Genomic DNA, 13,221 nt, shown 5'->3' on the forward strand with positions numbered 1-13,221 from the left:
TTAATGAATTAGGATGTAACCATACCTTCTTTTTCACTTTCTTTCCAGAATCTGGATCTTTTTCTTCTTTTTCCACTTCAGTGATAAAGTAATCATCCAGGCTTAGAACTCTGGGAGCAGGTCCTCCAAATTCTACCTCCTTATCCTAAGAATCAGATAGTCAAGGAAGTTAGAGAACTAATGAAATAAATTAATGTTTACACTAAAGTTCCTTCTTGTGGCTAAATAATATCCAATCTTCTGGTGGTTTCAAATCAAACAGAAGCAAAAATATTTGTCTAAGCAGACCAAAACTTATTTGGGACAGCCTCTACCTATGAACAAATAAGAATGGATCAAATGGGAAATTCTGTGTTGATAAATGCTGCCTGGTAAAAAGACAAGCAGCTAATAAAAGCAACTGACTCGCCGAAACCGGTTTGGCTCACTGGATAGAGCATCGGTCTGTGAACTGAAAGGTCCCAGGTTCGATTCCGGTCAAGGGCATGTACGTTGGTTGCGGGCACATCCCCAGTAGGGGGTGCCTAGGAGGCAGCTGGTCGATGTTTCTCTCTCATTGATGTTTCTAGCTCTCTATCCCTCTCCCTTCCTCTCTATAAAAAATCAATAAAAAAATAAAAAATTAAAAAATAAAAGCAACTGACTCTTTGGCTTTTCCATACTCACTCGAATAAGTTTTGCAACATGCGTCTTTCCACTGCCTGGCAATCCTCTCATTATAACAACAATCTGAAACACAATAAAAAAAAAGAATCACTCAGATTTTTTTATAATAAAATCTTATAATAATGGTCTGTGTCATTCTCCATGACAATTCACATGATATGCCATGAAACAAACCTTAATAAATTTGAAAGAATAGAAATAATATAAAGTACTATGACTACAATGGAATAACAAAAAACAAGAAGAAAAATAAAAAAGTACTTTGAGATAATTAAAAATGAAGACAGAATACCAAAACTTATGAGATATATAAACCTGTGCTCATAAGGAAATTTATTAAGAAGAAAAATCTCAAATCATAACCTAACCTTTTACATTAAGACACTATAAAAAGAACAAACTAAACCTAAAGCAACCAGATGGAATGAAATAATAAACATTAGGGCAGACGTAAATAAAATGGAGAACAGAAAAACAGTAAAAGCTGGTTCTTTGAAAAGATGAAAAAAATTGACACACTTTTAGCTAGTGACAAAGAAAAAGAGAAGACTCAAATTATTAGAATCAGAAATGAAAGAGGAGATATGACTGACAATCTTACAGAAATAAAAAAAGGATTATAAAGGAATACTATGAACAATTATAGGCCAACAAATTAGATCATAAAATGGACAAATCTCTAGAAAGACACAGACTACTAAAAGCGGTTCAAGAAATAGATAATTAGGAAGAGGAAGGAACAATTCTCAACTCATTTATGAGGCCAGCATTTCAAATCAAACAGATAACCTGGATACCAAAACCAAATACATCACAAGAAAATCACAGATATCTCTTATGAATATAGATGCAAAAATCCTCAACATATTAGCAAACTGAATCCAGAAACATATAAAAAACATTATATACCAAGTGAATTTATCTCAGGGATATAAATTAATATCTGAAAAATAATTCACGTAATATATATCAATATAATAAATAAAAAACAAAAATACACACAATAGAGTAAAATAAAAAATAATATAATAAAAACAAAAGCCTTAACTGAACAGAAAAAGCATTCAACAAAATCCAACATCCTTTCAAGATAAAAAACATTCAACTAATATAAACGGAAGGGAACCTCCTCAACCTGATAAAGAGCACCTATTGAAAACCCATAGCTAATATCATACTTAATGGTGAAGGACTGAAAGTTTGCTAAGATCAGGAATAAAATAAGGATATCCACTCACACATCTACTAGCCCGAGCCACTAGGCAAGAAAAAGAAATAAAAGGTATCCAGATTAGAAAGAAAGAATTAAAACCAACTCTATCTGCAGATGCCATGAGCTTGTGTATATAATATTCTAACAAATCCACTAAAAATCTATTAGAGCTAATAAATGAATTTAAGAATGTTTCAGGATGTAGGATCAATATGCAAAAATCAACTGTATTTCTATACAACTGAACAATCCAAAAATGGAATTAAAACTACTATATCATAACATTAAATGTGAATAAATTAAACAATCTAATTAAAAGGCAGAAATTGTCAGACTGCATAAATAAACATGACCGACCCAACTACATGTTGTCTATAGAAGACATACTTTAGATTCAAAGACACAAATAGATAGAAAATAAAAGGATAGAAATAGATATATCATGCAAACAGCAACCACAGAAAATATAGATGCAAAATATACTAATAATAGATGAAATAATTTTAAATGACTTATATACAGATACATCAAAATATCTGATAAAAATGTCCACTGCCAATTTAAAATGGAATGTAATTATTATGCAATATAAAATTAAAATGTATACATTTGGAGGTTACTAGGAAAATTTGCCAAGCAATTAAGCTCTAACTTCTGAGATTCTATAGCAGGGGTCTTCAAACTACGGCCGGCGGGCCACATGCGGCCCGCAGAGGAGTCTGATCCGGCCCGCCAGGTTTTTTGGGCAGTGAGTGCAGCCGAGGTGTTACAGTAGGAATTAGTAGTTCATATAGTCCGGCCCTCCAGCTCTCTGAGGGACCGTGATCTGGCCCCCACTTTAAAAAGTTTGAGGACCCCTGTTCTATAGGGTAGGTAATTTTTTAGATTATATGATATATTGGAGATGGTAAGATACCTTGAATCTCATATTATTAGTATGTCACAGAAAAGTAGAGAAATTCTATTCAGGATATTAAATTTAAAAGATCTCATAAACTTTTGATTTGCAAGAAAACTACATAGGCCAAAACCGGTTTGGCTCAATGGATAGAGCGTCGGCTTGGGGACTGAAGGGTCCCAGGTTCGATTCCGGTCAAGGCATGTACCTTGGTTTGCGGGCATGTCCCCAGTAGGGGGTGTGCAAGAGGCGGCTGATTGATGACTCTCTCTCATCGATGTTTCTAACTCTCTATCTCTCTCTCCCTTCCTCTCTGTACAAAATCAATAAAATACATTTAAAAAAAAAAAAAAAAAGAAAACTACATAGGACTCACTCTCTCAGGTCTGCTCTCTCGGCCAGGGGGTTTCAAAATATCATCCACATTCTTAGATTCAGGTTTCTTCTCTACCCGTGGAGCTGGAGGTGGCTGGTGGCTGAGTGCAGGAGCTGGCAGGGGCATTCGCTCCTCCGGGTAAGTTCTTCGTTCTCCTGGAATTTCAGCAGATGAATGGAATTACTACTTGTGTAGTAATTATTTAAAATTTTAACTCTTTGCACTTATCCTAAGGTAATATAATTCATAATGATCTGGGAGCCACTTTAACCTGTATTAGAAAATTTTTAAGTAATGAAAATCAAGAAAATTAAAAGATTTAGATATTATTTCAGGCAAACAGGATGTTTTGAGAAATTCTCAATTCATCCTTATTTGTACTAAATTTAGGAAAAAGTTAAGCAACAGGTCATATTAGAATAATAAATACTTACTGGATGGTTCCAAGTATGACTTAAGAGTTTGTCTGTAACTTCTGCTTTACAGTTTTAAGGACAAGAGTCATCAGCTTTAAAAAGTTTGTTCTTATAAATAGATATAGGTTTTGTCCTAGCCGGTTTGGCTCAGTGGATAAGCGTCAGCCTGCAGACCAAAGGGTCCCAGGTTCGATTCCGGCTAAGGGCACATGCTTGGGTTGCAGGCTCCATCCCCAGTAGGGGGTGTGCAGGAGACGGCCAATCAGTGATTCTCTCTCACCATTGATGGATGTCTCTCTCTCTCTCACATACCCGTTCCTCTCTAAAATCAATAAATATATACATACATTAATTTTTTACTGCTATAAATTCCACTTAAACTAGAAGCACATATATAGCAGTGAAAAATTAAAAGCAACCTAAATGTCTAACAATAAGTCTTATATCCACTCAGTAGAATGTAATAGAGCCATTATATAATAGATTTATGTGTGGAAAAAATTATCAATAGGAATAAGCACAATAAAGAAATTGTATTTATATTTTGATTATAACTTCATTAATATGTATGTGAAGACAAAACGAGAGGAGAACATACAAAATTATAATAGCTGTGATTTGGTGGGTGGTGGGATTATAAGTGATTTTGTTTCTATTTTCTAAACTTTAGTAATATAAAAAAAGCAATTTGTTTTATTATATTAATTACATTGCTATTTTTTATGATAATGCTGCCATGCCTTAGAAACCTGAGTGCATTTTACTCTGTAAATTTAAATCTATAGCTACAATGGGAAGTATCAGTTAGCATTCTCAACATCTTTATAGTTAACAAGGCACTGCTCTACCTCCAAACATGGATGGTCCCTCATAGGCTGGTCGGTCAGACTTTCGGTCATAGGATGGTCTATCAAATCCCCCTCTTCTGGATGAAGAATGGTCTTTTTTGTCTCGATATGACTGAGTCCTAGAAGGTGTAACAGGAAGAGGTTTGGTAAGTAAAAAATAATTGGAGATCTCTGTCTCATAATGCAATACCATTACCTGCCCAGTTTTCTCTAAAAGTAGTTACTACACGTAGTCAATATTTATGTTTTTATTTTGCTTTTCCATTTAGATCTCCCTTGCATAGACATATCTAAAGAGCTCACAATTGCAAAAACAAATTGTTTGCCTACTAATTAAGTAATCACTACACCTTTATTGACGATACTATTTCCTTCCTTTTCTGGCTTTCTCCTTCACCCATTTCACTTTCTGGAATTTAAGCTAGCAAAACTCAAGCATCTAGTTTCCTGAAAATTGGTCCAGAACTACTCTTTCCTCTCAAAATTATACATAAGAAAGAATATGTCACTTACTAAATTTCCTTTGACTTTTGCTGGACTCAAGTATATGGTAATTACCTGGCAAAGTTATTTTTCATAGCATACCTATCATCTCGAGGTCGGCGTTCTCTGTCAAATCTATCCCGGTCATAGTCAATAACACCACGATCCCGGTCTCGGTCTCTATGTGTCTCTCGATCCCTTTTGAAATCTCGATGATCTGCCATGACATTGCTTTGACGATCAAAATAAGGCTCCCGGTCTCTGTCTCTATCATAACGATCACGTTGGCCTGCATGCTCTACAAAAACAATTAGTACAAAATAAGAACAATACCCTTTTTTCTTAAAGGCAAAAAAGTACAAATCTAACTTTAGAACTAGTATAAGTTGTTGCCCTAATTTCAACTTATAAATCTTTTAGCTTTATTAAAAAGAGGCCCAAATAATCTTACCAAAGGGGAAAAAAAACATATGATAATTAGGTCCTAAAAGTTTTTTTTTTTTAATATATTTTATTGATTTTTACAGAGAGGAAGAGAGAATGATAGAGAGTTAGAAACATTGATGAGAGAGAATCATCGATCAGCTGCCTCCTGCACATCCCCCACTGGGGATGTGCCCGCAACCAAGGCACATGCCCTTGACCGGAATCGAACCCGGGACCCTTCAGTCTGCAGGCCGATGCTCTATCCACTGAGCCAAACCGGTTTCGGCCCTAAAAGTTTTTTTAAAAAATATTGATCTCTCTAGGACTCCTACCTGTCTCAAAAGCTGATCTTTCAGGTGGATCTGGGCGCAGAGTTATTCTTTCTCCATAGGGTATCTGTTCAACTTTATTAGTGGACATATCTGGCAAACAAAATCAGGGATAAAACACAATATGAATGAAGTTTATAAAAGGCAAAATTGAAGCTAAAAATTCCTTCAGAATCCCAAATACAAACTTAACCAATATCACTCACCTCGGCCATGGCCATAGTCAACAGTCTGTTGTACTGGTGGTGGTTTGGACATTGGTGGCATACCCATTGGTGGCATTGGGCCAGGAGGGGGAATGGAAGGGTGAATAGGTGGGGGTGGTAACAATGGAGCAGATGAAATATTTACAGTTTCTGGTTTAAATTCTGAATTCAGTCCTTGTTCCTCATTTGAATCCCAGAGGCCATAGAAAGAATCTTCATCCCAGCGTTCCTGTTCTATAGCTGAAGTGTGTGGCTTTATCCCTGGAGGAGGAGGTAGTGTAGGAGGAGGAGGTGGTAGTGGTGGTGGTATTGGAATAGGTGGCCTGGTCAAAGGAACAGATGATCTTACTGGTGGAGCAGAGGGTCTTATAATTGGACCTGGTGGTTTACCCATAGGAGGTGGTGGTCTATAGGATCCTGGAGGCTGGAAAACAGAGTAAATAGCTTTAGTGAATGAGAGATGAGAATATTACCATGTTTTTGCACATCAAATCTGGTTTTCAATACATAGAAATGTAATAAACTGTACTCATTCAAAATTCAAATCTTTTGTGCTTTAAAATACACCATTAGGGAGAAAATACAATTGGCCCTTGAGGAACACAGATGTGAACTGTGTGGATCCACTTATGCACACATTTTTTCCCCAATAAATATCTACACTGTGTTGTTGTTTTTGTTTTTTTGTTGGTCCTCCCTCCCTCCCTCCTTCCCTCCTTTCTTCCTATTTAAGGTATTACAAATAGTAGTACATATGTTTCCCGCCCCCCCCCTGGAACTCCCTCGAGCCTCCTCTTACCACCCCTCCACTCCCCAGCACTTGCCCTCACCTCCCCATCCCCCAGTGTCTTGCGTCTATTGGTTGTGCTTATATGCATGCATACAAGCCCTTCGGTTGATCTCTTATCCCTGACACCTCCACTACCTTCCCTTGTAGTTTGACAGTCTGTTCGATGCTTCTTTGCCACTATTTTTGTTCAACAGTTTATAATGTTCTTTATATTCCATAAATGAGTGAGATGATGTGGTATTTATTTTTCACTGACTGGCTTATTAGCATAATGGAAAACTATCCTTGTGGGTAGTTTTTTAATCCTCACCCGAGGATATGTTTTAGATAGAGGAAGGGAGTGGGAGAGAGAGGGAGTGCAAGTGGTAAGAATTCCCTTTTTTTTTTTTTTTAACAGCAGAATAATATTCCATTGTGTAGATGTACCACAGTTTTCTAATCCACTCATCGGCTGATGGACATTTAGGCTGTTTTCAAATCTTAGCTATTGTAAATTGTGCTGCTATGAACATTTCCGACTGGGGTTTCTGTTTTCTTGGGATATAATCCTAGAAGTGGTATTACTGCAGTGGTTCTCAACCTTTCTAATGACGCAACCCTTTAATACAGTTCCTCATGTTGTGTTGACCCCAACCACTAAATTATTTTCGTTGCTACTTCATAACTGTAATTTTGCTACTGTTATGAATTGTAATGCAAGTATCTCTGTGTTCCGATGGTCTTAGGCAACCCTGCTAGCGGTTGGGGTCACCACAAGTTTGATGAGGATGATAATGAGTCCCATTTTGAATATGCTGAATTTGACAGGAGACATGTCCAGAGAGAGAAACTCTGTAGGCAAATGGATGCATACATAGGTCATGAGATACAATTTGAGGAGTTAACATCATGATGGTGGTTTATGCCAACAACTAGGTATGAGTGGTATGTGTTAGACGAGGATGAAAAGGAGCACTGAGAAACGAAGAGTTAATTTGGTGAAATGATTCATGTTTTTCTCTCTTTTATTGTGTTGTTTGTTAAAAGGTAAGACAACATGAGAGCAAAACAACTTTACCACACGAACTGGAGCATGATGTTTGGTCCTTTCCCTAGCTGAAGGACAAGTAGCTCGAAGAGGTGGGGAGACTATAAGATTCACATGAGCAGGGCTCAAGGGGAGCCCTTGCACTGCCCAGATGAAAAACAGGACTATTTGAACAAAAACAACTATTGATATTAGAAAAACTCAACAATTTGTGAACATGCGCCATAAAGTTCGTATGTGCTTGGCGTACTTATCAAAACCTTGGGGAAAAGACCACACTTTTAAGATCTTCAAAAGTCAATTACTATTAACTTTTTACCTTTCCAAAAATTTACATTAAAAATATATTATTTTTATTTATTTCAGAGAGGAAGGGAGAGAAAGAGAAAAATAGGGAAAGGGAGAGAGAGAGAGAGAGAGAGAGAGAGAGTGAGAGAGAGAGAGAGAGAGAGAGAAACATCAATGATGAGAGAGAATAATTGATTGGCTGCCTCCTGCATGCCCCCTACTGGGGATGGAACCTGCAAACCAGGCATAAGCCCTGACAGGGAATTGAACCATGACCTCCTGATTTATAGGTCAATGCTCAACCACTGAGCCACACAGAGTGAACAAAATGTATACTTATAGAAAAAAATTTATACTTGCTTCATATATCAAAAGACCAAAGGACAAACATACAAAGTAGGAACCACTGCATTTTCTGAGCACATATTTTCCCATACCAGATACATTCCAGGTCTTGAAGGTGGATTCTGCAATCTTGAATCCTGGGGTGGTAGATGATCAGGCATCTGTGGCTCAGATCCAAAGTCTTTCATCTTTTGATACTGTTCTTTCTGTTCCCTGTAAACAAATAAAATTGCCATTGTACATGAGGCATGTCTACTCCATTCCTAAATGACTACAATTAATATTAAGAGACCTAAAAATCTTGTTCTAAAATCCTCTACAGTGCTCACAGAGCACCTCCAGAGTAACACCACTCTCTTGCCTTGATGTAGCTAACTGATCAGACATCTACAACCTGTAAATAATTATAAATTATTGAAGATCTTCAAGGATAGATGCTACAATCTGCACCTCATTAGTTTATTCTACTATTTCATTTACTTGTCATGTTTTTTTTTTTCATCCAATCAAAAGCTCTCTTGCCTCTTTTTGTTCAATATTCTTTATTTAGTCCAGAGTTTGCAAAATGGTGGCCAATGGACCACTATGACCTGGAAAGATGTTTTTGAATTTGGCGTTCACATCAGTTTTCAAAATCTGAATTAGTTGCCCTTATTTACAAAGCAAAGTATCTTATATAGAAATTCAAATGTTAAAGAGATTTGGTAACAATGGGCATACATTCCCCACGTGCCAACAATTAGGTGAGTAGAGTAGTGGCTGCCCATTTTAGACAAAGACCTTTTGCCACTTTCACTCATTTTTGTTACCTGTCAGCTTCTTGTGGGTATTTTAGTTAATGGCCTCTGCTGTGTATGTGATAACAATGGTCAGTCTACACCTTTGAAAACAACACTGTATATTCCTAAAGAGTAATTATGTAACTCTTCAAATTTTTTTTAAAATGTCTGGTCAAATTCCTTTTCCTTTTCCTTACGATGTCCACCTTAAACACACGTAACCTGTCCCCACCTTTTACAATATTCTCCCTGCATTTGTAAAATATAGTGATCCAAATGGATACAAAATAAGGGTCAAGTATATAAAAATATTATTTTATGCCTTGTGTAAATTATGACTTTATACCAACACAACATAGCTTTCTTGTATTCAACTGAGTGTGACCACTTTTATCCATCATTTCATATGTTTTGTTTAATTATGCTTTTGTTGCCTAGAAAGAGCTTTTAAAAAAGAATGATGAAGAAGCACTTTTTATTCAGCATTTCTTTGCAAAGCGATAATGAAAGGAAAAGGAAAATTTTAAAAGAAAAGGAAAGAAACTTTGGCAGATTAGCAACACCAATCAGCTTGGTGTTCTCAAAAAACAAAATAGATTTTAGAGTTGGACAGACTATATTTGAATTCTGGATCTGCCACTTTTTAGCCAAGTGGACTTAAACTCTTTGAGCCTCAGTGTCATTTATGAAGTGGGGATAATACTACTTATTCTTTACAGGCCATTGAGATATAAGGATTTGAGATAGGAGGATTGAGGTAATATATGCTAAATTACTAGCACAGTAACTAGCACACAGATTGTTAAATTAAAGGTGTCTATAATTAAAAGTGAGTTGTATAGTAGCTAAATATTCTAGGGTATGCTTTCCATACCATTAATAATCTGGAAAAGTTAAACCTCATAGAAAGCTTTTGTTATAATTTCAATTGGTATAAACCACAAATATAGACCAGAATTGAATAATCAAAGAAACATAATACATTGTCATATATAAAAAACTAACCATTAATTTATTTTCTCAAAACACAGCTAATTCCTACAAAACAACTAAAAAAACCTTACAATCTGCCAATGACGCCTAAATTCTTATCTTAGCAGATAGCTGGTTTAAGGATAAAACAATTTACACAAAGCACTTAGAACATTTCCTGGCACACCATAAGCATACAATAAATGTTAGCTTTTGCTACTACATGGAAAGCTATAGATACCTATACATACATAGTAAGTTGCCTGTAAGTTAAGAAATCCAAATTCTATTCTCCACCTCACAAAGAAAATACTTAATTAAGTATAAATAAGTAACATCCTGAGTAGAGATAATCAGCTTCTAATTATAATGAAAGATAAAACATCCCCAAAAGTATCAATGATTAGACAAATCTGAGGATGCTTGCAGGTAAACCATTCTTAGCTTCAACAGAGAAAAATAAAGAGTCCTCACAGCATTTTCCAAAGTTATATCAAAGATTAATGAATATGAAGTCTATCAGATCTAATAAAGAAGAACAAACTGCATCCTGGGGAAAAACAGGGTGTTACATACGAGCTCTGAAATCCAGAGCACTAGAAAGTTGAAGTTTGACACTTGAAACATGCACAGGCATGGCATGTCAGCAACACATCTATAAAAGCCAAGAATGGCCATCAAATTTTCACATTTCAGAACATAAGTTTATAATTAACACAGTTCCTAAAAACCCATCCTAACCCTAAAACAGCACGGAATGACCAGAGATATAATTAAAATTATGTGATAAGAACTTGAAGTAAAATTAATTCCATTCAAATATATCACATTTTTAAAAAGCAGTCAGAATGTGGCTTTGACTAAAAGAAATGATCGTAAGTAGTCAACTTACCGAAGCATTTTCAGTTCTTGTGCAGCTTTCAAAATGATTTCGTGCTGCCTCTGACTGAGAACCATTACCCCTCCAAGGCCTTGGTCAGAGTCTAAATTTGCATCCGACCCCATCATTTCAGAAGAATGATGTGAGGAGGGCATGTGTTCCGAAATGGGGGAATGTCTATCCACATCAGATGGGTACCATCTGTCTGACAACCGTTCTCTTTCCCAGTCCATTCTGTCAGGAATATAATCTCGCTTTTCCCGCCACGTATCTCCTCTTTCTGGATACTCTCGGATCCTCAACTCACCCCTATCACGGAAATCTCGATCATACCCATGGTCTCGATTTCTTTCTTCTCTCCATCTATCATCCCGATATCTATCCAAAGGTGGAAGAGGTGGGAGGGGTGGTAAAGGTGGAAGAGATGGAATATCCCGTTCACGGAACTGTGATTCTTGTTCATCCAGTGGTCTCCCATAATCTCTGTCCCACTCATTATCCAAATTTCTATCATACATATCCATGGGTCTTCCAATCCGATCCACATCCCTGTCCAAGTCCCTGTCCATTTCCCTACTGTAGTCCTCATCCATATCCTGATCTCTCTCCCAATCATCCCACCAAGGGCCTCGCCTATCTCCATCATGCGATCGAGATGGTGGTGCCGAGAACCTGTCCTCTCGGTTATATGGGTCTAATGTTTCATCTCGATAGTCACGTTCACTTTCTCTCCAGTATCGCTCTCTATCCCAATCATCAAGTCTTTCTCGTTCCATTGGAGCATTTCTACCATCTAGTGGGAACTCTTCATGTCCTCTCTCTTCTCCATGGTTCCATGGAGCCCTAGGTGGCTCATCTCGGTGATATGGATACATTTTTTCCCCACCATCTCCTAGTTCTGGTCTAAATGGACCTCTGTCACGACCAAAATCTGGTCTTCCCAGTCCCCTTTCCCGACTGCCAGGCCCTCGAGGTGGCGGCCCCCTCTCCCTGCTCCCAGCACTTCGAGGTGGTACTCTCTCCCTGCTCCCAGCTCTTCGAGGGGGTCCTCTCTCCTGACTTCCAGCCCTCCGAGGTGGTCCCCTTTCTCGACTGCCAGCTCTACCCTTGTCTTGGCTACCTTGCAGACCACCTGGCACTTTCTCCCAGCTGCTTCCTGGTCTCACCAACCCTCTCTCCCGACTGCCTTCTCCTCTGTTCATCTTCTCTCGACTGTCTTCTCTTTTACCCATCACCTTATCATGAAAGTCTTCTTGCTTGACCAACCCTGGGTCACAGCTGATTACCTGGCCTCGACCTCTATTTACTAGTTCTTTATCCTGTGTGTCTTCCATTCTGCTTTGCCCAGGACATCTGTAAGACGAGCTGCTGCCTTGATTGCTTTCTAACCTATTATCTCTGTTATCTGGCCGAGGCAGCCCTTTATCTTGGTTATTTTCTGAATGGGGCAGACCAATACCTAAAGGTTTAAAATCATTATCTGTGTTTAATGATGATGATGTTGCTACTATTGCTCCTCCCTCCATCCCCCCTGTTTCTGAGGGAAAAGTAGATTGAGTAGGTACAGGTTTATTTGCAAGGGATACAGGCTGAGTAACAGCTTGGGTTTTGTCCATTTGAGTCTCCATACTCTGAGAATTCTGGTCCCATTTAGAAGGCTCTATGGGCACTTCCGAGACTTCGCTTTTAGGTGGCTCTTGTTGAGAGTCGCTTAGATTCTCATTTGCCTGAGCCGCCTTGGCATACTTTACATCTGCACCAATGGATAATGCAGCTGATTGCATGTTTAAATTCTTCTGCTGGTTACTATTGGTGTCTGCTAATAGTTCTTTGTTTCCTGAAAGAGGTTCTGCTTGTGACTTAGGTTGCTGCTGATGTTGCGGTCCCAAAGCTGGTTTGGGGCCTTTCCATTGTGGTCCACTTTGTCGAGGACTTAGGGATGTATTGGGGGTAATATAAAACTGAGATGCTGGCCCCCGGGGAATCATTCCCCATTTGCTTTTAATGCCCTCTGCTGGGTGACCTTCATATCTGGGTCTTGGCTCATCGGGGCGATTTCCTTCAAAACGAGGCCCTTTGGGTCTCGGTCCTTCACACCTTGACCCTAAATCCTCAAATCTTCGAGGACCATCAAATCTACAAGTAAAACAAAAGATATTACTCAAGACAGTAAAGCAGAAAAAAAATTCTCCATGTAAGAATATTTAAGGCAATCTTGCCTTATAATTTGTTTACAATAATGACTCTTTCAGTCATTAAACAAATCCTGAGATATATAT

At 37.8% G+C, this 13,221-nt stretch overlaps 1 protein-coding gene across 3 annotated transcripts in view; it reads right to left on the bottom strand.

Moving 5' to 3' along the window:
- YLPM1 (YLP motif containing 1) overlaps positions 1-13,221 on the bottom strand; it is a 71,333-nt gene that overhangs the window by 17,072 nt on the left and 41,040 nt on the right. For 2 of the 3 annotated variants that reach the window (XR_014795709.1, XM_084892029.1), the window contains exons 5-13: positions 10,955-13,078; positions 8,404-8,524; positions 5,862-6,285; positions 5,659-5,748; positions 5,003-5,198; positions 4,418-4,536; positions 3,154-3,308; positions 667-729; positions 26-145 (exon numbers count right to left, since the gene is read on the bottom strand). Coding sequence is in view for 2 of the 3 variants with exons in the window: in XM_084892029.1 (XP_084748155.1) it covers positions 26-145; positions 667-729; positions 3,154-3,308; positions 4,418-4,536; positions 5,003-5,198; positions 5,659-5,748; positions 5,862-6,285; positions 8,404-8,524; positions 10,955-13,078 (3,412 nt within the window). In the remaining variant the exon portion in view is untranslated. The remainder of the gene's footprint in view (positions 1-25; positions 146-666; positions 730-3,153; positions 3,309-4,417; positions 4,537-5,002; positions 5,199-5,658; positions 5,749-5,861; positions 6,286-8,403; positions 8,525-10,954; positions 13,079-13,221) is intronic. The other variant, XM_084892030.1, reaches the window with a different exon arrangement.

The sequence above is a fragment of the Pipistrellus hanaki genome, assembly GCF_964339955.1.
Source record: "Pipistrellus hanaki genome assembly, chromosome: 1".
In the NCBI taxonomy this organism is placed as follows: domain Eukaryota; kingdom Metazoa; phylum Chordata; class Mammalia; order Chiroptera; family Vespertilionidae; genus Pipistrellus; species Pipistrellus hanaki.